General features: G+C 48.4%; 3 protein-coding genes across 6 annotated transcripts; 2 read left to right on the top strand and 1 right to left on the bottom strand.

The window, feature by feature from the left end:
• Positions 1–1,020: 1,020 nt before the first annotated feature.
• Positions 1,021–5,837, bottom strand: Mettl1 (methyltransferase like 1). 3 transcript variants are annotated; one of them, XM_006513313.3, is made up of 7 exons: positions 5,665–5,837; positions 5,316–5,484; positions 4,163–4,326; positions 2,735–2,919; positions 2,517–2,630; positions 2,259–2,389; positions 1,021–2,107 (listed from the first exon to the last, which is right to left on the bottom strand). In XM_006513313.3, coding segments are annotated over exons 1-7 (828 nt in total). In that variant the 5' UTR covers positions 5,729–5,837; the 3' UTR covers positions 1,021–2,106. The 3 variants fall into 3 exon arrangements, with proteins under 3 accessions (XP_006513376.1, XP_006513375.1, NP_034922.1); XM_006513312.2 differs by having other exon boundaries at positions 2,259–2,360; positions 5,665–5,743; NM_010792.1 differs by lacking the exon at positions 5,665–5,837 and having other exon boundaries at positions 1,925–2,107; positions 2,259–2,360; positions 5,316–5,454.
• On the top strand, positions 5,372–14,580 carry Eef1akmt3 (EEF1A lysine methyltransferase 3). Of its 2 annotated transcripts, none has more exons than XM_017313752.2 (3): positions 5,372–5,447; positions 6,287–6,398; positions 14,072–14,580. In XM_017313752.2, the coding sequence occupies exons 1-3, from the start codon at positions 5,406–5,408 to the stop codon at positions 14,479–14,481; spliced, it is 564 nt and encodes a 187-aa protein (XP_017169241.1). In that variant the 5' UTR covers positions 5,372–5,405; the 3' UTR covers positions 14,482–14,580. The 2 variants fall into 2 exon arrangements, with proteins under 2 accessions (XP_017169241.1, NP_001191965.1); NM_001205036.1 differs by lacking the exon at positions 5,372–5,447 and adding an exon at positions 5,992–6,168 and having other exon boundaries at positions 14,072–14,481.
• Positions 14,581–16,571: 1,991 nt separating this feature from the next.
• Tsfm (Ts translation elongation factor, mitochondrial) lies at positions 16,572–25,054 on the top strand. The gene is made up of 6 exons (NM_025537.3): positions 16,572–16,642; positions 16,750–16,923; positions 17,704–17,832; positions 18,899–19,021; positions 22,363–22,450; positions 24,460–25,054. Exons 1-6 carry the CDS (start codon positions 16,589–16,591, stop codon positions 24,864–24,866), a joined length of 975 nt encoding a protein of 324 aa, NP_079813.1. The 5' UTR covers positions 16,572–16,588; the 3' UTR covers positions 24,867–25,054.
• The last annotated feature ends 647 nt before the right edge of the window (positions 25,055–25,701 follow it).

Below are 25,701 nucleotides of genomic sequence, written 5' to 3'. Positions count from 1 at the left end.
ACCTTCAGAAGAGCAGTCAGTGCTCTTGACTGCTGAGCCATGATTTGCCTTTATCCATGTGTACTTGTGTGCTCTGGTGCCTGTGAAGTCAGAAGAGGGAGTTGATAGCCTGCATCGGGAATTGTGGTGGGTGTGAGCCTGGGAACGGAACCCAGGTTCTCTACCAGAACTCTTTTTAACTGTTGAGCCATAGGCTGTCCCTTTCCTTTTAAAGACTTTAAACTATATGTTCACATATTGGTGTGTGTGTGTGTGTGTGTGTGTGTGTGTGCACTCACATGAGTGCAGCTGCCCAGAATCCAAGACACTGAATCTCCTGGAAGTGGATTTACAAGAAGTGAGTCACCCACCTTGGGTGCTAGGAACTGAATTGGGGTTTTCTGGAAGACTGAGTACTCTCATCCACCGAGGCATCTCTCCAGACTCCATCTTTGTTTCTTGGGGAAGGAAGTCTCTTAGCTCAAGGGGATCCCTCTTTGCAGACATGGGATTAGGGTTTGAGGAACAGAAATGAAGGAGTGTCTTAGTCAGTCAGATGGCTCTGCAGGTAAATGCACCTCCCACTGAGCCTGATGATCTGAGTGTGGTCCCAGGGACCCACACAGTGAGAGATGAAAGCCGACCTTACTGAATCGTCCTTGTACCAGCATAAGTGCCTGTGTATACCCTCACTCCTACACACCTGGAGACCCTGTCTCTGGACTGAATGAAAGTCAAGGGCAGTCTGAATCCCAGGCTAACACCACCTCCTCTATGACTTTTGTGGTCAGCAGCCGCTTACTGCTTTCAGCGGCGGAATTCTCCAGGTTAGTGGCTGGAGAGATGGTTCCGCAGTTAAGAGCACTGGCTGCTCCTACAGAGGTGCAGGGTTCAGTTTCCAGAACCTACATGACAGCTCACAACTATCTGTAACTCTGGTTTCAGGGGAACCAACTTCCTTTTCTGGCCCCCAAGGGCACCAGGCACATGTGTGACACACACACACACACACATATATATGCAGGCAAACACTCAAACACATAACATAAAAATAATTCTTTAAATTTTTTTCCAGCTTATCTCCCTGTTCCTCCGCCTTCCCTCCCTCTCCTCATGAGACACAACTATGCCAGTCAGGTCTGAAATTCTGGAATCAAGTTCAACATGGTAGAGACAAGGAAGGCTCTCTACCCTCTTGCTCTTCAGAGACTTCCACAGAGATAGCAGCAATAGAGGCAGCAGAGACTGCCTGGGTCAGACTGTAAGCAGGGAGAAGTTGGGAGGAGGTATTTCATACATACCCCAGCCCTTCTTGGGAAATAGTGACATTGGCACATGGGTATACACATGGGTACGTGGGCACACACACACATGGGTACGTGGGCACACACCCTGATCATCCCCAGGACTGCAAAGTAAACACAAGTGAAGGCAACCTGAGCCACACACAGCCTAGACAGTGGTACATCACATGTTTCTCCACACACACAACTAAACAGTGGGCATCACATGCTTCACCCGAGCTAGAGAAGCTCCGGGGGGGGGGGGGGTGCTCAATGAGAACAGAATATCCACAGCCCTCCAAATATCCCCTCTGGCCCACAGTCCTTTGACCTTCTCAGCCAGCTTCATCTGATTTCTTCAGACAGTGGAGGAACAAAAAGGCAGTAAGAGCGATGGGTAAAGAACACCACAGACTGCTCCCCAACCAACTTCTTGGAGAGGTCACGGCCCCACAGTCCCACCAGTCTGGGAAGGCCTGGGGAGCTGACCTTTTTTTTTTTTTTTTTTGGTTTTTCGAGACAGGGTTTCTCTGTGTAGCCCTGGCTGGCCTCAAACTCAGAAATCCGACTGCCTCTGCCTCTGCCTCTGCCTCCCGAGTGCTGGGATTAAAGGCGTGCGCCACCACGCCTGGCTTTCTTTCTTTCTTTCTTTCTTTTTTTTTATCTTTTTTCCAGTCACCTTCTAGGGGGTCTGGCTAAGGCAGGGTGGGGTTGGGGGTCACTGCCTGGAGGAGGGGATCCTGTATTCTTCGGAAGACGGCTGGGAAATTCTTTCCCCCATTGCGTAGAACTTTCTTTCCTTCCTCAGTTGAACTGCCTAGATGTTCCACAATGGGGTCTTCACTCTGCAGAAAGAGGGTCCAGAATGTCCCTGCCCATCTTTTAAACTGCCTTAGGGCCTGGAGACTCCCGTCCTCCCAGCCCTGAGCTAAGTTCAAGGACCAGCTATGGGGCCACTCTGAATGGCCTGCCATTTCCCTCGGATGTCTGACTTACTAGCTCTTCAAGAGGCACACGCTCAAACAGTGGGTGTTCTTCAAAGTGGGTGCACATCCACTCATGCAGCTCCGGCACGTCGGTGACGGTGTACACCAGGCCCTGGATGAGCGACAGTGTTGGAGACAGGGCTGCATGCAGCCGAGCAACGAGGTGATGACGCTGATCGTGCTACTGCTTAGCTGTGCCTCCCCCAGGCTGAATTCTCAGGGAAGAGCCCCGGGCAGGCCACCCACAGCATCTCCCCTCCTCACTCACCCCGACTCTCAGCACGTAGGCATACTCTGCCAGAAGCGTAGGGCTGATGATTCTCCATTTATGCTTCGTTCGCTTAAAGTGTGGGTCCGGGAAGAGGAAGAACATCTTTGCCAGCTGTGGGACAGATGTTCACCAATGGGATTGTCCATCTGTGAATGCCCAGCTCCACCTCTACCTGCCGACCAGCCTAACCCACCCGGCTGCTCCCCAGGCTGCACCTGGCCCTTGCGGAAGAAATTAGGAAGGTGTTTCATGGCGTTACTTCGGAGACAGGCGATGTTCTGGAATCCGCCCCCGGGAGCTGCACGGAGGGCCCGAATCCTGTCCTGCACATAGTCCGACACCTTCACCCGAATCTCCAGACCCAGAATCAGGGTATCTGGGAAGAGCGGTGACAGTGCCACTGGGGATAGAGACATCAAGGGGACCATCAGTGTCACATTTTGAGGAAGTACAGAGAGGTTAAACAGGAAAGAGAATTTTCATTTGTAGATATCTAAGTCAGGAGTGGGGCAGAGATACCCATATCTTGCAGAGATTTTCTTCGGAAGAGAAAGAAAAAACACTGTCACACTGTCCCAGGAGCACCGTGTGGTGGCTCATGCCTTTAATCCAAAAAACTGGAAGTAGGGAATGGGAGACAGAAGCAGGCAAATCTCTGTGAGTTCAAGGTCGGCCTGTCTGATGTAGGATGTTCCAGATCAGACAGGGCTTCATAGTGAAACCCTGTTTCAAAAAATAAAATAACCAACAACAAGACAAGATCTGTCAAACAGATAGAATAAAAGGGCAGGAATTACAGGCCGGTGATGTCACTACGTAGCTTGCTTTCTTTTCTTTTCTTTCCTTCTTTTTTTTTTTTTTTTCCTGAGACAGGGTTTCCTTGGTTGTCCTAGAACACAATTTGTAGACCAGGCTACCCTTGAATTCAGAGGTCCAACTGCCTCTGCCTCCCAAGTGCTGGGATCAAAGGCGTGCATCACCACTGCCCAGCATCATTTGGTCTTTATAACACTCTCTGGTACAGTGTGAAGGTTGGGGAAACTGAGGGTCAGAAATGCTAAGACCATACAATTAACCAGGGGGGCAGCACTAACATGAACCAAAGTCTTCAGTCTCCACACACCACGCTCCACCGCTCTGACACACTGTTACCTGTCTATAGGGAAGATGTGAACATAGACCAGTGGCTTGACATGCATGCTCTGGAAAACAAATGTAACAGGAACTCCAGACCATGAGAGGGTGGAGCAGAATGTGTTCTGGTGAGAGAAGGGGTAGGAGAGGGAAGGTGGTGGAATCCCCGAGAAAGACGGTTCAGGATCAGTGGCCACTGGAGCTGATCTCTGACGCTTGTGCTGACCCGGCTCACTGACCCAGCACAAGGCAGTGGAATGGCTCACGGAGGGACTGGAGCCACTGGAGCTAGACAGAACAACCGGGGTTCTCAGATACATCTGAGGCAGCCCCCTCCCTCCTCCAGGGCAAAGGCCACAGACCCAGAGTAGAAGGAAGGTGGAGGCTCTCCACACTGATGTCACTGCTGTCTGGTCCCAGGAGGAAAGGTCAACTAATCCTGCCTCTAACCTGCTGAGATGGCAGAACCCAGGCCTCTCCCTGTCCCAAGAAAAGGGCCAGCTTATTACCTAACAAGCCACCATAGCCACAGCCTATGTCTGCAAACTCCACTTGGGCCCCAGAGTGCTTTTCTTTCTCATCCTTTGGATCATCATGGCTCTTATTTTGAATAAGCGGAGCAAAGAACTCTGGGTAAAGCTCAGACCAGTCCATTTCCTCTGGCTTCACAGGGCTATTAGAAAGAAGACATGAGACACATGAGACTGTTGTACATACCAGTGCAGACATTTTGTGTAAGAGTTGGGGGGGGGGTGGTAGGCTTAGAAAAAAACTCTGCATGCAGGGACCATGTGGTATGTAGAAGGTGTAATGGGAAGTCCCCTGGCTTCTAGGGTGTGAATCAGTCCCATCATGAGGCTATGGCTGCAGATCTGCCAAGTTCTTCTGGGTACTGATGTGTGTAAGGTTTTCCCAGAGACTGACTGCCTAAGGCACTGGAGCACTACTTTGTTTATGTATATTTTAAAATTTTTATTTACCCGTGTATTTTGCATTTTATGTGTATGAGTGTTCAGTCTTCATGCACACCAGGAGAGGCAATCAGATCCCATTAGAAGTGGTTTCCAGCCACCATGTGATTGCTGGGGCCTCTGGAAGAGCAGTCAAGCGCTCTTAACCACTGAGGCATCTCTCCAGCCCTCTTTGTTTATGTATTTTGTGTGGCGAGGATGGAACAAGGAGTGGCCAGGAGTGTGTATATATGTTTATCTTTTTATAAATTAAAAAACCCAAATCGGAGCCGGGTGTAGTGGTGCACACCCTCAGGAGGCAGAGGAAGCTGTATCTCTGTGAGTTCGAGGCCAGCCTGATCTACAAAGTGAGTGCCAGGACAACTAGGGCTACACAGAGAAACCCTGTCTCCAAAATCCAAACCAAATTAAAAAGAAAAACCGGAAGGTGGAAATGACAACTTGCTTCGCTTCATTTTGGCAATAGTTTTTCCCCCCTCTTCCTAGATCTGGCTGGCAAGTCCACCCAGACTTTAAGTCTCCAACACCGCGACCCCTCCCAGCCGGCCAACTCCGCCTTCTGCCCAATCTCCCTAAGCCATCCTCAGCTGACGTGTCACCCGGACAACCCTCCCCGCTCCATCGCAAGTCCTAGCGGTGGCCCCTGCGCGACCGCCTTCCCTCCCTCCCGGACCCCGCCGGGCCCGCTCACTAGCGCAGTGTGTGGTCTGCCATGGGGTTGGAGTGGGCGCGCTGCCGGTAGTAGCGCTTCTGCGGCTGGGGGGCTTCGGCTCCCGCCATCATGCCACGCAGTCCACGTGGAGAGCCGAGCTCGCGGCGCGAGGTGATGACGCAGCCCGCGGACCGCCAGCGGGCCCCGCCTTTTAAAGAGCGAAGAGCAAATTCTGTAGCACCGTAGGGAAAGGACCCTGAAGGGAGTGGGAGGGGAAACCTGCGCCCTGCTATTGCTAACCGTGCTTTGGGGAGGCCAGCTCCGGGCACCCCGCATCCTCCCTTGGGTCGTTCTGGCCTAGTCTGGGTTCTCAAATGCCCACAGGTACCTGTGCGCCCCACAGGTGAGCGGGATGTGAGGGACCCGCCTCTGACAGTAAACTCAAGCATCATTTCTTCTCTCTCCGGGTGGTCTCAAACCAAGTCTGGCCCGTATGGTGTTGTGTGGGTCCTGTTCTGTGTGCGCCAGGTACCCGGGCTCGGGGGTCATCCCCATCCATCTCTAGGAAGTCCAGCTGGAGGAAGGAGAGCGAACTGGGGAGGCGGGGCCCGGTGCCTGGGAGCAGCCCATATGGCTGGCAGTCCCCAGCCTCAACCCCGCACCGATAGAGGGGATCCGAGCGCTGGCCGGGGTGCTCGGGGACTCTATCTGCCGGATGGCCAGCTCTCGCACCGATCCGGAAACTGAGCCCGAATCCGTGTTCCCACGGGAGATCCGGCTCTTCACAGACTCTTACTCAGAGAGCAGCCGGTTCTGCTTCTGTGGGCACGAGCTGAGCATCACGCAGAACTTTGGGTCGCGCCTTGGGGTGGCGGCACGCGTGTGGGATGCGGTGAGGAATGGGCTGCCCTAAGTGAGGGTCCCTGAGAGGTCCAGTCCCCGGACCCCGGCTCTCCCATATGGAGACACCGTTCTGACAGTTTCCCACTTTCTTTTTCCCTTCCTCATAGGCTCTGAGCCTGTGTGACTATTTCGAGAGTCAAAATGTGGATTTTCGAGGCAAGAAGGTGATCGAACTGGGCGCGGGGACGGGCATCGTGGGAATCTTGGCGGCGCTGCAGGGTGCGTGAGCTGGCATTGCGGCGGGAGGAGGGGAGCTGGAGTGTGGAGAAGTGAGGACGTGGATTCCTGGGGGTGGGTAGAACTCAGCTCAGTTCTTTCCTTTTAACAAACCTCTATTCTCCTGCAAGGCAGACAGCGCTGACGAGTGTTCAGAACACTCAAGCTAGTTGGCTTCAGGGTACCTGAAACAAATAAGATAGGCTTTCCGTGAAAAAAAAAAAAAACTGGAGATGCTCTTTCGCTAAAATGCTTGCATGGATTTTCTGAAGGAGAGACCTAGGACAGTGAACCTCATCAAAGATTTGTAGCTTTGTTATGTTAGGATCTTTTAAATATCTTTTTCTTTCCTTTCTTTTTTTTGGGTGTGTGTGTGTGTGTGGGTAGGGGGTGTGGGTGTGGTTTTGTAGTCTGGTTGAGACAGGCTCTCTTGTTGTCCAGGCTGGCCTAAAACTCATTACGTAGAGATTAGCCTTGAATTCCTGCCTGGTCCTCCTGTCTTACTTTTTCCTAGTGCTGGGATTATAGGTGTGTGCTACCGTACTGCAATAGAGCCTAGGGTTTTTAATACTAGAAGAAGCAAGGTTATGAATTTTGAAGGACCCGAGTGTGAATATATATATGGGTGGTAATTGGTAATTAAGCAGCTGAGACCTGGGAAAGGAAAAGGTCAGGGAAATTGTGCTTCACTTTGAGCAAAAACCTACAAAAGCTTCTTGCCTAGTGATCTAAGTCGTGTAAACCAGATGTCCTTATTTGTAGGAACAGAAGTGGGTCACATCAAGGGCAGTCTTTGCAGAGGCAGACATTAATTCTTATATTTATTCCTTCAGTCAGTCAATATGTATTCTCTGTGTGCCAAGGAACTTGTAGTCTATCGAGGGACAATGTGGGAAGATGCTACGGAACATACATGATGGTGAGGTCTGGGTAGCATGGCTGTGCTCTCACTAGCTACCTTGAGGGCTGAGCAGTCCATCAAGGGGAAGCACAGGCAGATGAGTTGGAGGAAGGCGGCTGGATGGGAGTGAGCAAGTTACATGAAAAGCAAAGGAGCCAAGTGGAGTGGTTCATGCCTGTAATCCCAGCATGCAGGAATTAGGGGTGTCTCGGTAAAGTCAAGGCTAGCCTGGGCTACGGAGTAAGACCCCATTTCAGGTAGGAAGGGAGGGAAGGAGGCAAAGGGGAAAGGTGTGTGTCTGTGTCTGTGTGTATGTATGCCTGTGTACATGTATGTATATGTGTTTGTGGGTATATGTGTGTATGTGCATGTATGTATGTGGATATAGGTACATGTGTGTGTATGTATATGTGTGTGTGGATGTAGGTATATGTGTGTGTATGTGCATGTTTGTATATGTGTTTATGTGTGTTTGGTATGTATGTGTATATGTGTTTATGTGTGTTTGGTATGTATGTGTGTGTATGTATGTGCATGTGTATATGTGCATATGTCTGCGTCTATGTGTGTATGTGTGTGTCTGTTTCTTTTCTGTGTGTGTATATGTGAGCATTTGTGTGTGTATGGTATGTATGTGTGTATGTGCATGTGTATGTGTGTATATTTATGTCTTTGTGTGTCTATGTGTGTATGTGTTTGTGTATATGTGCATGTGTATATGTGTGTATGTGTATATGCCTGTGTGTATCCATGTGTTTGTGTGTGTGTGTATGTGAGAGAGAGAGAGAGAGAGAGAGAGAACACCTGTCTTCACTTACTGCCATAAGAGCTGCTGCTTTTGTGCCCTGTTTAGTCGCCAAGTCTGGGGTCTGGGTGTAATCTATTCTCTGACTTTGTATCCCAGGATTCAGCTGACCCTGGGATGCCTTCTCAACACTTGCATGTCTGTCCCTTCCTTGTCCCACCATACTTAGTCTTCCATTACCGATTCTTGCACTGATTTTCATAGGTGTCTTCATGGTTCTCTGTGGAGAGATTAGCAACTCTCAAGCTGACCTGGTGCTCTTCCCCCAGCCAAGCCGTCTCTCCTTGGGCTTTCCCTTCATGAAGTCACAGCCACCCATGGGGATTTTCTTGTGTTTTTTCCCACTACTCTCTTGGCTGCCCAGCCTGAGCCACCATCATCCATCATCTCTTGCTTAGACTATAATAAGTAGTCAAACTGGTTGGTCTTCTTGTTTCCAGTTCTGGCCCCCACCTAGATCCTGGCTCACACCACCCTACAATCAGAATGGTTTTTTTCAAAATGGCTACCATCATTATCACACCCCACCCCCTCTGGAGCCTTGCTACTTTCCAACAGCCTGCCTCCTTCTCTAGCCTCTTTCTGAGCCTCTCCCCTCCTATTCTCCTTGTGTAATCTGCTGGCCTTCAGTCCTTTCTAAAAACTTTCTTTGATGTCCCCTTCCTTAGGGACTTCATGGGGGCTGCACTTTGCGTTTGAAACAGTGTTACTGCCTCCTTAGTGCAAATGTATTTTCCATTGCTAGGTTCAAACAGCCCTTTGAAGGGAAGGCTTTACACACACACACACACACACACACACACACCATACACACCACACATACATATCCCCCCATGCCCTCCCCCACCATACACACACCCCACATATACACCACACACACCCACATATACCCACTCCCACCCCCATACCCCCACCCTCCCCACACAGGAGATGTAGGATCAACTACTCGAGGACCCCCCATACAATAGGGTTTCTCTCTGGATAATATGTACATTTTCTCTCTCTCTCTCTCTCTCTCTCAGCTCAGGAGATGTAGGATCAACCCCCCCCCACACACACACAATAAGCATTTCAGTGTAGTTATAAACACATGTATCACATACATACATATACATTCGCACCATCTATACACACTCTGTGTATAGATTGTGTGTGTGCCGGGGGAAGTGGCTCTGTTCAGGAGGGAGAGGATACATTTAAATGCTAATGTCCCTGTCTGTAGTTTCTTTCTTTCTGTTCTTTTCTCAATCCATTTCACTCAGGCTTTCTATCCTCCATGTCCCTCCCTCCCGTGGCTGTAGCCGGGCTTGTGAGCTTCACTTCCCACCCCATGCTCTGAGCCCAGGAGTCAATTCCTAGCCCGCTCCGGTGGACTCAGCATCTTACGAGGATACTCCCATCTCCTTGAAATGTCCTTTGCTTTCTGGGCCAGCACGCATCTGGCTTCCACACACCACGGGTACACTTTTACATCATTTTGTTGACGCCCTTTTGTCCTTACAAGGGAAACCCCGAGCACCCCAGAGCTCAGCAGCGGACTTTTGACCCCTTGTTTTTTTCTGTCTATTCTCCCTCCTGAGAAGTCACATCACTTTGTAGCTTCGCATGTCCTTTTTATGGAAAGGACCGAGATCCTCTCATTTCTGCATCCAGGTGTTTGCGTAGCCTAGCCTACTCAGCATCTTCATGCGACCGTTTGACATCTCACACTTTGCTCACAAATGAGATCATGCTCACATTTCCAAGCCTGCCTCTCCCAAAGCCCTCTTCATTTACATAATGGGCATTTGGGCCTGAGTTAGGCCAAATGTTCAAAAACTATCCTTAATCAAAATCTCCCCTCGCTGGGCGTGGTGGTGCACGCCTTTAATCCCAGCACTCGGGAGGCAGAGGCAGGCGGGTTTCTGAGTTCGAGGCCAGCCTGGTCTACAGAGTGAGTTCCAGGACAGCCAGGGCTACACAGAGAAACCCTGTCTCAAAAAAAACAAAAACAAACAAACAAACAAAAAAAGCCTCCCCCCCTTTTCTTTGTGTGAGGGAGGAGAATTGGTTTATTGATCTTGATGATGTGTGCAGAATATGTTAAGGATTTGATTACTTCTTAGTCACTGTCATTACTTGAGTTCTAACCAACATCATCTCTGCCCTGACCAATCTCCCTGGATCTGTCCTGCCTTCTGCAGGTTTGGGTTTTGTTTTGTTTTAAAAGATGTTTTTATTAATTTTTATGTGTGTGTGTGTGCTCTGCCTGCATGTATGTACCACATGCTGTCCTGGTGCCTGAAGAAGTCAGAATAGGGACTGGAGCCCCGATAACTAGAGTTACAGATGTTTGTAAGCCACCATGTGGGTGCTGGGAACCCCTCTGCATCCTCTGCAGCGAGCTCTTAACTGCTGAGCCATCTCTCTAGCCCCCTTGTTTGTGAGCATGTGTCATAATTAAAGCACATTTCATTTTATTTTATTTATTTACTATTAGATTTCCTTGTTTTTGTATTTTATGTATTCGGGTACTTTGTATGTGAATCTGCACACCAAAAGACAGCATCCGACAGTTGTGAGCCGCCATGTGGGTGCTGGGAATTGAACTCAGGACCTTCGGAAGAGCAGTGAGTGCTCTTATCCACTGAGCCTGTTTTTTTAAATCACAGCAATCCAAGTGTAATCCTTCCTCTGAAACCTCCCCTCTATCTTCCCACGAATCCTAGGATCCTGCCCCTCCGTCTCCCTGTCCTAGCTCCTGTTGCTGTTTGTCTGACTGCTCTTCACACTGCGGGGCACAGTCCGGCCTCGAGGTCTCTGTGCCTGCTGATCTGTGTTTGGCAGACTTTAGCCAGGCCAAGCCACGTGGTTTGCTCCAGCACTGCCTTCAGGTCTTTTCCAAACAAAATCTGCTTAGTGAGGATCTCCCAAGCATCCCACTGAAAGTGTGCTCCTGGTCTTTCCCCGCTCGGTCCCTCACGGTAGCACACGTTGCTATTTGACGGACCGTGTGTCTTTTTGCAAGGCTTAATGTAACCCTGGTGGACCTTCAACTCCTGATGTTCTTGCTTCTGCCTCCCAAGGGCTGGGATTACAGATGTGAACCACCGGACCCTGTTTGTTTGTGCTTTGTTGACTGTGTGTCTTGCCATGTAGCCCCAGATGGTCCAGAACTCACGGTCCTCCTGCCTCAGCTCCTCAGGTTCTATGAGTACAGGCAGCTACACCATGCCTGGATATTTCATTTCTTTTGGTCCTCTCTTCATCTCCTGCCACTGTTCCTTCTCCTCCTCCCTCCTCTTCTCCCTCCCCCTCCTCTTTCTCCTCTTCCTCCTCCTCCTCTCCCTCCCCCTCCTCTTTCTCCTCTTCTTCTTCCCCCTCTTTCTCCTCCTCTTCTTTTCTAATTAAAAAGAAATGAAATGTGTAGCCAGGCAGTGGTGGCACAGGCCTTTATTTGTCACAGCACACATGTGAGGTCAAAAGAACATTTTGTGGGAGTCAGTTCTCTCCCTCCACCATATAGGACTCGGAGATAAAAAGCGGATTGTCGGGCTTGGTGAGCACCTGTATCCACTGAGCCAGTGTCCCATCCCCCTTCATTTGGAACAGGGTGTCATGTCGTCTAGGCTTGCCTCAAATTATGTAGCCAAGGATGACCCTGAATCTCCGATCTGGCTGTCTGTTCCTCTCTGGGGTTGGGATTATAGGTACGCACCATCACTTCCAGTCTGAAAAATTATTTACAATTATTTGGTGGATTCAAACCCAGGTCCTTACATATTATACCAACTGAGTTACAACCCCAGCCTCTTCCCTTTTAAAATTTTATTTTCCTTTAAAACATTTTTTTTTGTTTTTGTTTTTGTTTTGTTTTGTTTTTTGTTTTTTTGAGACAGGGTTTCTCTGTGTAGCCCTGGCTGTTCTAGAACTCATTCTGTAGACCAGGCTGAAAACATTTTAAAAAGAATTTATTTTATGTATATGAGTACACTGTTGCTGTCTCCAGACACACCAGAAGAGGGCATCAGATCTCATTACAGATGGTTGTGAGCCACAATGTGGTTGCTGGGAATTGAACTCAGGACCTCTGGAAGAGCAGACAGTGCTCTTAACCACGGAGTCATCTCTCCAGCCCCCTAAAACATTATTTTTATTATTTTAGATTATGTGTATGCCTGCATAGGTTTGTACACATAAGGGCAGGTGCCCTCAGAAGCCAGAGTCATCACATCCCCTGGAGTTGTAGATCAGACCACTGGAAGCAACTTGATATAGATGCTGGGAACCAAACTTGGATCCCCTGGAGGAGTAGCAAGTGCTTAGTCACTGAGCCATTTATCTCTCCAGCTATCCTCTATTTTACTTAGTTAGGGTCTTGCCTGGTCTCTAATTGTTGCTTGTCCTGGCTCTGCCCTAGTGCTAAAACCTCCTTTCTGTGCTCTTCTTGGCAAAAAAATGTACAACCTGGGCCATGGAGATGATCCAGCAGATCAGAAGCCCCAAAAGGTCGAGAGAGAGACCTGACTGTAAGCTGTACTTCCATCACCGCGCACACACTATGCTACTTGCATGCAAAAAAGAAGTAAATGTAAAATAATGTTTAAATGTACAACTTAACTCTAAATTGAATGGCCTTTACTCTTGCAAAAAATGTCAAGGTCAAGAAGTACAAAGACAGCCGACAAACCATTGCCACCACCACATTGGCCTATTCTGTAAACTCCGAAAGTGTGGATTCTCCCCTGTCTTGTTCACTGATGTGTTCTAGACACCTGGCATAAGAACTGAAGATGATGATGATGAAGAATAAGTTACCTCTTAGCACTTCTGCTTTCTTTATCATCAATCATGCCTCTAATTAGTTACCTTTTTTTTTTTTTTTTTTTTGGTTTTTCGAGACAGGGTTTCTCTGTGTAGCCCTGGCTGTCCTGGAACTCACTTTGTAGACCAGGCTGGCTCTGCCTGCCCCTGCCTCCCAAGTGCAGGGATTAAAGGCGTGCGCCACCACCGCCCAGCTGATTAGTTACTTTTGTTACTACTTTTGCAGCTGTTTCCAAGTCTGGAATAAACTTTCTGGAGGCTGCTGTTTTGTTCTGCCTTCGGTTGTATCCCTCGAGTTTAGCAAGCACTCAGTACACAGTTGTTGTGAGAGTGAAGTGTTCTGAAATGCTGATCTCATTGTCTTTAGCCCTGATCTTACTCTTAAAACCTGTTTCTCCAACTGGCAATATAGCATGCCTAGCACGAGACCACACTCCATCAAGCCTGACTCTCTCTTAGCATGCAATGGCCCTCCGTTTGGCTCTTGACATTCTTTCAATTTCTACATCTTCTAGCTCAGCGGTTCTCAACCCTCCTAATGCACGGTGACCCTTTATCCAGTTCCTCTTGTTGTGGGGACCCCCAACCATAAAGTTATTTTCACCGCTACTTCATAACTGTAATTTTGCCACTGTTATGAAATGTAACTGTAGATACCTATGTTTTCCGATTGGGGGTGGGTTTCACGACCCACAGATTGAAAACCTCTGCTCTAGAGTCTAGCCTCCCTTAAACTATGCCTTGCCCTTTGCCTGCCAGGCACTTGTGTTCCCCATTCTTTGCTCAGAAAGGCGCACCTGACCAATGTGTGCTTGTCCTTTCGGACTCAGCTGAGGTCACGTCTCCTGGGTTTGTGTGGGTAGGGGTGCATAGCTCACCCCCCCCCCCCCCCCCGCTTGGTCTTGCTCAGGCTTTTGCTGACATCTGATTGTTGTGTGTTGAGCAGAAGGGTTGAAGATTAGCTCGGAGAGAATGTTGATGTTGTAGAATGTAGAGTAATGAGAGTGGCTGGCGTGGCTGGCACTGAGGTTAGGGCAACTAAAAGCCAAAGTATGGACTTCGGGTCATGGAGACACGAGACCTTAGGGTCTCTGACCCTCCAGGCAGGAGTCAGGAGCCCTGTCTTGGTCCCTCTGACTTGCATTTTCCCTCCCCACTCTCCCTCAGGGGGGGATGTTACCATCACTGATTTGCCAGTGGCACTAGAGCAAATCCAGGATAACGTCCACGCCAATGTGCCACCCGGAGGCCGGGCTCGGGTGTGCGCCTTGTCCTGGGGAATTGACCAGCATGTCTTTCCTGGAAACTATGACTTGGTGCTGGGGGCGGATATCGTGTACCTGGAACCTACCTTCCCGCTACTGTTGGGGACTCTCCGACACCTGTGTGGGCCCCACGGCACCATCTACCTGGCCTCCAAGATGAGAGCAGAACACGGGGCAGAGACCTTCTTTCGGCGCCTCCTGCCCCAGCACTTCCACCTGGAGCTGGCCCAGCGGGATGAGGATGTGAATGTCAACATCTATAGGGCCAGGCACAGGGAGGTGGCACCTGCCGGACAGCACCCCTTCTGTTGACCTAACTCTTGTCTCAGTGGAGGAATGGCATCCCTCCAGAGCCGCGAACACCAAGAGGAAAGAAAAGGATGGATCCCCCCCCCCAGTCCCCGTCTCCCATCCCCCACCCCATCCCCGTCTCCCCCCCCCCCCTTTCTTCCTTCCCTCTTCCCTTCGGTTCCCTTAACTACTCTTGGGAAGATGCAGAAGGGTGGCTGCTTGTTAGGAATGGCAGAACCCCAGGAGCTTTGAGTTTAAAGCCTAAAGAAAGCACCCAACACTTGCCTTCAGAGGAAGGCGATCAGGATAGTTAGGACTAAATGGCATGAACAGTCCCTGCAGAGAGATCACCACTTACACTTCTTTACATAGCATGGACTCTTTAAAACTCTTTGACTTTTTGTTTTTGTTTTTGTTTTTTTTTTTTTGGTTTTGCAAGACAGGGTTTCTCTGTGTAGCCCTGGCTGTCCTGGAACTCACTCTGTAGACCAGGCTGGCCTCGAACTCAGAAATCCGCCTGCCTCTGCCTCCCAAGTGCTGGAATTAAAGGCGTGCACCACCACTTCGTGCATCTTTGCCATTTTTTTTAAAGATTTATTTTATTAATATATGTAAGTACACTGTAGCTGCCTTCAGACACTCCAGAAGAGGGAGTCAGATCTTGTTGTGGATGGTTGTGAGCCACCATGTGTTTGCTGGGATTTGAACTCTGGACCTTCGGAAGAGCAGTCGGGTGCTCTTACCCACTGAGCCATCTCACCAGCCCATCTTTGCCATTTTTAAAGGGAAAAACAGGCATTAATTATCTCTCCTGTATCTCTAAACATTGCCAGAAAGCTGGATGCCAAGATACTCCAGAATGTCTGTCTCTTGCTTGTTGAAATAAGAGTCTCAATAGGGGGAGTCTTCCTAGACCTGAGCCCCAGGAGGAGAATCAGAGATGTCCCGTTGGTCTGTAGCTTCTTCATCCTTTGCAAAGCTCAAGACCTGATCACAGGCATCATGTGATCACATTCTGGATTGGGTTCGAGGTTCTTCTAATCTCTAGTTCTTCCTTCCACGTCAGGTTTTCCTTCTTGTTTTGCCTTCGGTTCTTGTCTCTCCCTCTCTGCAGCAGTCTGGCTCTTTTTTTACTTAGCCTTTCGGCACACAACCATCTTTGATGTGTCTGCCACTGTTCTCTTAACCTAGATGCCACGCCTCAAGCTCTTGCCATCTTCCAAAACCTGCTCTAATTAGCTTCTACTGTCAGAACAAACGTCTTTGCTTGGTACTCAGGCCACACACACCTGCTCCTAAACTACTTTGTATCTCATTTCCTACTCTGCTTCTTTTGCACTTTTAGCTAAAGTGTCTTAACGCTTTGTTCCCTAACTCTATGGGCATTCCCTGGCCTCTCCACTTTTCCGATGATCCCTTCCAGGAAGGGCCATTGCTCTCTGTCTACACTTATGCTTTGCTTCTGGAATCAAAAAAAGAAAAAAGAAAAAGAAAAATAAGAAGAAACCACTCCTTTTCCCGAGCTTTCTGTTTGGATGTGGTTTCCTTGACTGGAGATCTTTTAACTGGTTAGGGACCTTATATTGCCTTACCCGATTCTTATTTCCTCAGACCAATAGATGCATTGGAGGGTAGAGCTATGATTTATGCATCACCGATCCCCTGAAACTAGCAACAGCTCCGGGCACACATATGTTCAGTAGATATTTTACTAATTCAGCAATTATTTATTGGGTTTGTTGAAGGAACTCTGCTTCTCCAGGTGACCTTGGGCAATTTCCTGAGCCCACCCTACTTACCTGCCGTGTGTGTGTGTGTGTGTGTGTGTGTGTGTGTGTGTGTGTGTGTGTGTGTGTGTCCGGACTCATAAATGGATAATGAATATAAAAGTACATTGGAAATAAAGAAACAAAGTGTCACCTACATGTCTTGTGTTGTTATTTCGCAGCAACTTTACCGCTAAGTCTTTTGTGAAATATTTTAATGAATTTAAAAGAAGCGGGCACATCCCTCCTGCCAGCAGGTGGCAGCATCCTCGCGCCACGCGTTCTGGGAGGCGTTTTGGCTCTCGCGCCACGCCGTAGGCCGGCGTCCCGTCTGTGCGCCGATGGGCGGGAGGGCCAGAGGGATGTCGCTTCTGCGGTCGCTGCGCTTCTTCCCGGTCGCGTGCACCGGCCGCTCGGTGAGCGCGCGCGCCCTTCCCTTCTCCCGACCCTGGCCCCGCGGATGGTGCTCCCCCTCCTCCCGTTCTGCTCCGGGAGCTCATCCCTTTCTCCTTACTCTCCCCAGGCGAGGGCTGTCCTGCTCCAGCCGTCCCAGCCATGGCTCACGTTTCACGCCGGCCCCTCGCTGTCCTCTGCTGCCTCCAGCAAGGAGCTCCTTATGAAACTGCGGCGGAAAACCGGCTACTCCTTTGTCAACTGCAAGAAGGCTCTGGAGACTTGTGGCGGTGACCTCAAGCAGGTGGGAGGAGGTGCTGCGAGATTTGGTGCTACGGCTCCACCCCATTCTTTCCTTCCGGGGGTCACTCTGCGGAGCATAGACATGACCTGCTGCTGCCCAGTGTCCTGTGCGACAGAACTGGCCAAAGAGGAAAATTTGGCTTAAACGAGAGCTTTACCCTTCGACTGCGTTTTCACTGGAAGCAGTTAACCTAGAAACTTAACTTGCTGAATTCCATGTTCCTTATGGCTATGAGATTTGCTGCTGCCTGGAGATCGGTGTTTGTATAAATTTAGGAGTTAGACTCCAGAGGCTCTCACACCCGCTCAAACTCTGGAGATCGCAATGAATCCTTTCGTGTTGTCAGCGTTGTCTGTATAATGAAAACACTACCATCTATCCTATAGTGGGGTTGTAAAGATTAAAAGTAGAGAAGCAACAGCGACTACAGCGCTTGGTGTAAAGCATTTAGTAGTTTCTCTTATAGAATGTGGGTGTGCAGAAAAAGTCATATGGGGGCTGGAGAGATGGCTCAGCGGTTAAGAGCACTGGCTGCTCTTCCAGAGGTCCTGAGTTCAATTCCCAGCAACCACATAGTGGCTCACAACCATCTGCAGTGGGGTCTGATGCCCTCTTCTGGTGTGTCTGAAGACAGATACAGTGTACTCATACATAAGATAAATAAATCATTAAAGAAAAAGAAATTATAAAAAGTCATATATGGTTTGGACATATTTTAAAGTACCTTTCATTTCTAGTTCCTGTGACTGACTTTCCCCTCTGTTTCTTTTGCATTTGTAGGCAGAGGACTGGCTGCACAAACAGGCCCAGAAGGAAGGATGGAGCAAAGCCGCCAAGCTCCACGGGAGGAAGACTAAAGAAGGCTTGATTGGACTTCTGCAGGAGGGAAACACAGCTGTTTTAGTAGAGGTGCGTTGTTGGGATGCCACATACTAGAAACAGCTGTATCTTGGAGAGTACGATCTGTGGTGGACCCTTTGCATGCTTAAGGAATCTGTAAGCGGTGGCTCGAGTGAAGTCCCCAAGGCCTCCGTTATGTGACGGGATTAAGAATGTAAATGCAGGGCTTGAGAGATGGCACAGTGGTTAAGAGCACTGACTACCCTTCCTGAGGTCCTGAGTTCAATTCCCAGCAACCACATGGTGGCTCACAACCATCTGCAATGGAGTCTGATGCCCTCCTCTAGTGTGTCTGAAGACAGCTACAGTGTTCTCATATATAATAAGTAAATATTAAAGGTAAAAAAAAAAAAGAATATAAATGTCTTGATGGGAATTGTCCTAGCAACCTAGATCATTTATTCTAAATGTTAGACTTAAAATGTTAGACTGTAAGTGGTGGACTTAGAAACTAGTAGCAGGGTGCGGCAGCTCTCGCCTGTGTTCACTCCATACTTGGGAGGCCGGAGGATTACTGTGAGTTTGAGGGCAGCTAGGCTACAAGCTGGAATCCTGGCCTTTACTCTTAAACAAAACAAAACAAAAAACACGGTAAGAAAGTTGGTAATTATAGTAATGTATTACTCGGTGTATTGATGACTAGTAAGTAGCAGGCTTAGAGGAGTCTGTGGGGTCAAGGCGTGTAAAAAACAGATAAAGCTACAAGAAAGGAACAACATAAACAAATGTGGTTTGGGAGATGAACATGGTAGTTTGTGGGTGTAATTCTAGTGCACGGGAGGTAGAGGCCAGAAGGTCAGCTCAGGGTCGTCCTGGTCTACCTAACGAGTTCAAGGCCAGCCTGAGACACTTTCACAAACAGTAGGTGAAGTGGCCATGGTGCGAGTCCCTCAGGGTGTTCTGGAATCCTGCTGGGTATGCAGGCCTCGGCTGACTAGTTCCCTGGCTTCTGCCACCCCGGAACTGTGGGCCTGCAGCTTGTTCCGTCAATACCTTGGACAGGTCTCCAACCTTAAGGCACTTTTAGAAACTATTAGTAAACAGCTTATACAGCAATATCCATGCATTCCCACAGGTAAACTGTGAGACAGATTTTGTCTCCAGAAATTTAAAATTTCAACAGTTGGTCCAGCAAGTAGCCCTGGGAACCATGGCACACTGTCAGAACCTGACGGATCGGCTCTCCACGTACAGTAAGGTGAGCGTGAGGGTCGGCTCCAGCTTGCTGAGTTTTTGTCTTCCACATTTTAGGGTCTGTTCTTTTTCTTTTTTTACCTTTTTGGGGTGAGTGATTGAGGATTGAACCCAGGAACTTGGGCAGACTGTTCTACCAATGAACTGCGCTTCTCTTTTTGGGTGGGGAAGGAGTTGAGACAGGGTTTCTCTGTGTAGCTCTGATTGTCCTGGAACTCACTCAGACAGGCTGGTCTCTGCCTCCTGAGTGCCACCTTCTTTTTTGAGACAGGATCTCTCTAGGCCTGGCTTCTCTGGGACAAGGCTGGCCTCACACTCACAGAGATCTTCCTGCCTCTGCCTCTTGAACTCTGGAATTAGAGAGATGAGCTATTAGACCTGGCTTCCATCATTTTTTGGGATAGGGGTTCTCAATGAACCTGGAGCTCACCCCTTGAGCCAGACTGGTTAGTAATGGATTTCAGAAAGACCACTGCCACCTCACTGCTAGATTACAGATGCATGCCGTCTTTTTATGTGGGTGTTGGGGATGCAGCTCATGCTGTCCGATGTGATGACCCTGAGGGAATACTTCCCAGAAGAACTTCCCTCAGCCATGTTGACCTCTCAGTCCCAGCTAGATAGCATTGATCGTCCCTGTAAAGCAAAGCTTTCGGTCAGTGGTCCTGACTCTTGTTTATCATAAGCTGATTGATTATTCATAGCCCTAGCTGATCAGAAACCACAGATTCACAATTCAAAATATCACATGAATGATAGACTTAAAGGAACTCTCAAAGAAAAGAGAGAGAGGGACAGATGGGCAGGCAAAACAAGCTACACAGTGAGACCCTGTCTCAGAAGAACAAAAGAAATGGACTGGAGAGACGGCTTAACAATTAAGAGCACTGACTGCTCTTCCAGAGGTCCTGAGTTTAATTCCAGGAACCACATTGTGGCTCACAACCATCTGTAATAGGGTCTGATGCCCTCTTCAGGCATGTCTGAAGACAGCCACAGTGTACTCAAAAACATAAAGTAAATAATTCTTTCTTTTATTTTTTTTTATTAGATATTTTCTTCATTTACATTTCAAATGCTATCCTGAAAGTCCCCTATACCCGCCTCCACTCTCCTACCCACCCACTCCCACTTCTTGGCCCTGGCAAGTAAATAATTCTTTAAAAAACAAAAACAAAACATACAGAGACGTATCAAAGCTGAATTAGACAATATACAAATAATGAATTAAATACATTGGCATTATTTTGGTGGACCTGGTTGCCCATGCCTTTAATCCCAGCACTCAGGAGGCAGAGGCAGGTGGATCTCTTGAGTTTGAGGCTAGCCTGGTCTACAGAATGAGTTCTAGGGCAGCCTGGGCTACACAGAGAAAGCCTGTCTTAATCAACCAACAAACAAAAGGATAAGAGACGTCTTGTTGCTTTAGGAAAACATCTCTATCACATCATAGCACTGGTGTGTGCGTGTGTGTGTGTGTGTGTGTGTGTGTGTGTGTGTGTGTGTATGGGTGCGCATGAAGGTCAGAGGATAACTTGCAGGAGTCGGTTCTGTGACAGCTCAGGGCATCCTGTTGGGCAGCACATGTCCCTACCACTGCACTGCCTCGCTGGCTCCCTCTGACTCCCTTTCAAATGTCATTATTTTTATTATATAAACTTTATATTTATTTATTTGTATGCATATGGGTGCCCATAAAGGTTACAAGAGGAGCTGGAGTTACAGGTGGCTGTGAGCCGCCATGTGGGTGCTGGGGACTGAACGTAGGTCCTCAGAAGAGCAGCCATGTGCTCTTAACCTCTGAGTTCTCTCTCAGTCTTGACTCCCATTCTCCTCCTTTTTTAACGTGTGTAGTGCAGCATGTGTGTGCACTCTCGAAGGCCAGGAAGGGCACTGGGTCTCTTGGAGCTGGAACCAGAGTCCTCTAGAAGAGCAGCTGGTGATCGTAACCACATGGCCATTGCTCTAGCCCCCAACCCCCCTGCTAACTATTTCTGTAGATGAGCAGGCTCATCATATTATCGTCTTAAGTCATTTCTTGTTACAACACTATAATGTACATTTGTGTCAGGTACTGATGGTGACATGTAGACTTGCTTTCACTTGTCCTGTGTCACGAAACAGTCTATAGCAGTGTCTCACACAGACTTGGCCAGTCTTGACCACACTGTAGCCTTGGTTGGCTATGAGCTTCAAATCCTTTTGCCTCCACCTCCCAAGTGCTGGGATTAAGGCTTGTTCTACCACATTCACTACCGTGTTCACAGTCATGTTCACTACCATGTTCACTATCGTGTTCTAGTATGTTCACTGCTATGTTCTACCATGTTCACTGTCATGTTCTAGCATGTTCACTAACATGTTCCATTATGTTCACTACCATGTTCTACCATGTTCACTATCATGTTCTAGCATGTTCACTAACATGTTCCATTATGTTCACTACCAAGTTCTACCATGTTCACTGTCATGTTCACTACCGTGTTCTACCATGTTCACTGTCCTTTGTCTTTCTAGCTGCATGGTATTAAGTTGTACGATGTGCCAAGGATTATTCAGCCAGTCTCCTGTGTTTGGGCATTTGGCAATTGTCAAACTTTAATGATTAGAAATAATTATTCTCCTAATAAAGACTTGTATATGGATGTACACAGATTATTTTTTTAAAAAGAAATAATTATTTAGTGGATAATCTTATGTATGTGTGCTTTTAAAGAATTCCCACTTTTGTATCTTTGCAAGTTCATCAGCAGCAGGTTACAGTGATGCATGTCTGTAATCCCAGCACTCAAGAGGCAGAGGCAGGAGGATTTCCAGGACTTTGAGGTTACCTTGGGCTGCATGGTTTTTCCAAGTCTTACAGGATTGCAGAATGTGACCCTGACCCCAAAAACAGTACCGGAAAGGGAAATGCATCGTCCAATTCCCAGCCCTAGAACTGCAGAGCCAAAGGCCACGTGCACAAACAAGCTCTGCTCGGCCCCTTCCTTCTCGTGTGCTTCATCATGCCTTCCTGGAAACTGCACAAGTCCTCTGCTGTTGATATTTTATGATTGTGTAAAAATCCGGCTCCTGTTTCTAGGAAATCCTAAGAAGGTAGGGCTAGAAGATGAGCGTCTAATAGAATTGGTGTGTGTGTGTCTGTGTCTGTGTGTGTGTGCAGTAGTAGAGTAAGATATTTATAAGCGTGACAATGTTACCAATTTTTAACATCCTGGCTTAGTGGAAGTTTCATCTATTTATAGATGGTCGTCTTAAGTGTTTTCCCAGGTCTCAGCTCTTTCTGCCTGTTGTTAGGGTGATTTCAGCCGTCAGAGCCAGCTCACACTTGTCTCCTGTATGTAGGGCTTTCTCAACTCCTCTGAGCTTTCTGAACTTGCAGCTGGGCCCGACAGGGAAGGCTCTCTCAAGGATCAGTTGGCCCTAGCGATTGGTGAGTATCTGTGAGGGCTCTGGAAAGTTATGATTGGGTTTTCCTGGTATCTTTGGCATTCCTCCACGTCTCATTCAGTAACCGAGATGTCAGCTCCAGAGTGGAGGCAGGGAGAAGAAGCAAATGCGATGGAAACATGTCATACGCATATGCGAAACTCTCAACAAGTAACTAAAAAGAGAATTACAAGCTCATGTGCTGCTAAGGGCAGGACTATGGGAGTATGGGTTGGCCTTTCTAGGGAGCGGTAGACACCACAAAGAACCAAAAGAGGTACCATATTGAGGGAACTGGAGTTCTGGTACAGTCAGAATCCTGAATTCCTTAAAGGAATTTAGATATAAATCTAAACTACCTCTCATGGTTTTTAATGGCTTACAACTAGTTAAAATTATCTCATCACTGTGCCAACTATAAACAAAGGCAGAGAGGAGATGGCTCTTCATCCTCCAGCTGACCATTGTGTGTGTTTTAGGGAAAATCTCACTAAAGGTGGAGAAGAAAACTTAAGGGCTGGGTGACAGCTCATTTAAGAGCCTTGGCTGTTCTTCCAGAGGGCAGTGGTTTGATTCCTAGCGTCAGCTTGGACTAGTGAACATCTCTAACAGTAGTTCCAAGGGATTCTGGCTTCCAAGGGCGCTGCATGTGTGTGGCTCACAGAGCGTTAGGGTTAGGGTTAGGGCAGTCGAAACACCCTACACATAAAATAAAAATACTTTTGGGGGGGTGGGGAGGGTGTTTTATTTTTTAAAGACTGGGTTTCACTGTGTAGCTCTGGCTGTTCTGGAACTCTGTGGACCAGGCCAACCTTGAACTCACAGAGACCCGTCTGCCTCTGCCTCTCTGCCTCTTTGTGCTGGGAGAAAAGGCATTCGCCACTCACCCTTACCCACTGCCTAACAATCTTTCCCCTTTAAAGAAAATGGAAGATCGTCTGTTTTAGGGACTTGATAGTGAGTTTAAGAAGGTGCGTGTCTTTAGAAGCCACGTTCCAGTCACTATGGGGCTGTCCTGAGGGAGGGAGAAAGCAGGCTGGCTTGCAGTTGCTGGGGATTGTCTGTGGTCTGCAGTTTCTAGTCAAGGCGTAGTTGTTTTCACATGGTAATCTCTGGTTCTGTCTTGTGAGTCACAGAGAGAGCAGCCAAGCCAATGGCTGTGTGCAGAACTCTCGGAAGGAATGGCACTTCTGGATCTTCCCCTGAATGGCCTCTAGCTGTAACTGTGGCTAACCTGTATCTTCCGGAGTCCCTGCTGTTGGCCTCACATCCCTAGCTCATCTTGGTTTATTCAGGTTTCTCAGGAAGGGGATCCTGGGCAAACAAGAGAAACTTGAATCAGTTTCTAGTTTTGAGAATGTCACAGAATCTTTGCACCTCTGAAGAGTGGTAGTTGGGACTGTGGGGTGCCTGGGTTTGGATTTCCTGCAGCTTTTGGTTACAGACCTTTTCCAGTTGTGTCAGTGGTGGGTGTGTTTCCAGAGTGATTTGGTGATGGGGTGGGAGTTGGAGTCAGCTTTGAGTTGTGACTCCCACTCTGCTAGTATTGCCCTGTGGGTCATTTGGATCTCTCAGCCTGAGTTTAGTGTGATGAATAGCCGGGTTCTGAGTGCCCGCTCTGCATGACACACTGCAATGCATGCTCCTTGCCTGCGCCACCTTCTTTATTTCTCCCAGTAACCCTGAAAGGTGGGTCATATCAACTCCATTGAATAGAGGGGGAAACCAAGGCTTGGTAGTTGATAAATGCCCCAGTTCCCAGAACCAGGGAAGACAGAACCATGAATTTGGCAGCCAGCCTGAGTGACAGCCAGCCTGTTTTAGCTAGAGTACTCTCAGAGGGGCTCTGCTCCTCTCCCTCCTCCTTAAACACAGGCCGAGGCTGGTGTCTTCCCATCACGGTGCAGATAGACTGACTGCACGGACAGAAAGGTCACCATCCACAGCTCACGTGGGTGCCGCCATAGTCACCTCAATCCAGTGGTGTTGTTTCTTGTTTATGCTCTTTTGTAGGTAAACTGGGAGAGAACATGATTCTTAAGCGAGCTGCCTGGGTGAAGGTGCCCTCTGGGTTCTATGTCGGCTCTTATGTGCACGGAGTGACGCAGAGCCCCTCCCTCCAGAACCTGGTGCTGGGGAAGTACGGGGCCCTGGTCATCTGTGAGACTCCCGAGCAGATCGCAAACCTGGAGGAGGTTGGCCGCCGCTTGGGGCAGCACGTGGTGGGCATGGCCCCTCTCTCTGTGGGCTCCCTGGACGATGAGCCTGGGGGGGAGACGGAGACCAGGATGCTGCCCCAGCCGTACCTCCTGGATCCTTCCATTACACTGGGGCAGTACGTGCAGCCCCAGGGCGTGACTGTAGTGGACTTCGTGCGCTTCGAATGTGGAGAAGACGAACAGGTGGCCGAGGCTGAATAGGTTTTTGGCCTAAGTGGAAATATTTAATTTTTATATCTGGATTTCCTTATAAAAAGTTATTTTCTAAACCTCTTCAACCCTCAAATTTGTTTTTTTTTTTTCCTTTTTAGTTTAAAATGAAGATATATAATCATGGGTAAAGTTATTAAATGGTGATGTAATAAAGAATTTTTCTCATTTGTATAGTGCTTAATGTGTGAGTGTGTGTGTGTTTGTGTGTGAGTGCACACATGCCAGGCTTTGTATAGTAAGCACTTTTACCCAATCTCTCCAGTCCCCAGCCTATACCAGTCTATTATATAATTCTGGAAGTTTCTAACACACTGTCTTGTTCCTGTGACAAAGATCTCCACTCTGTGTTGACTCTGTGACATTTTGGACCATGTATCTTCCCTGGAACTACCTAGCAGTATTTCCTGTCATCTGGATTTCATGCTTGTTGGCATGTGTTAGAGTTGTCTGGGCGACGTGGGCTCCTTTGCTGACAGCTCCAGCATGCTCTCTGTAGTGGTGTATACATACGCTGGTATGTGCCCCTGAAATAGGTGTGCTGGCCAGGTCTGCAGCAGACGGGAATGACAGCGGTACAGTTACCACACAGCTCTCTCAGCATTGCCTTTATTTGCTTTGATGATGGGGACTCAATCAGGACTTGAGGTATACTGCTGAGCTAAGTGTGTGCTGGCCTTCTTTTTTTGTTTTGTTTTGTTTTTTCGAAATGGTTTCTCTGTGTAGCTCTAGCTGTCCTAGAACTAGCTCTGTAGACCAAACTGGGCCTCGAATTCACAGATCTATCTGCTTCTGCCTCTCAAGTGCTGGGATTAAAAGCCACTAC

Source organism: Mus musculus, chromosome 10 (genome assembly GCF_000001635.26).
Source record: "Mus musculus strain C57BL/6J chromosome 10, GRCm38.p6 C57BL/6J".
In the NCBI taxonomy this organism is placed as follows: domain Eukaryota; kingdom Metazoa; phylum Chordata; class Mammalia; order Rodentia; family Muridae; genus Mus; species Mus musculus.
This window is presented reverse-complemented; position numbering and strand designations above follow the sequence as displayed.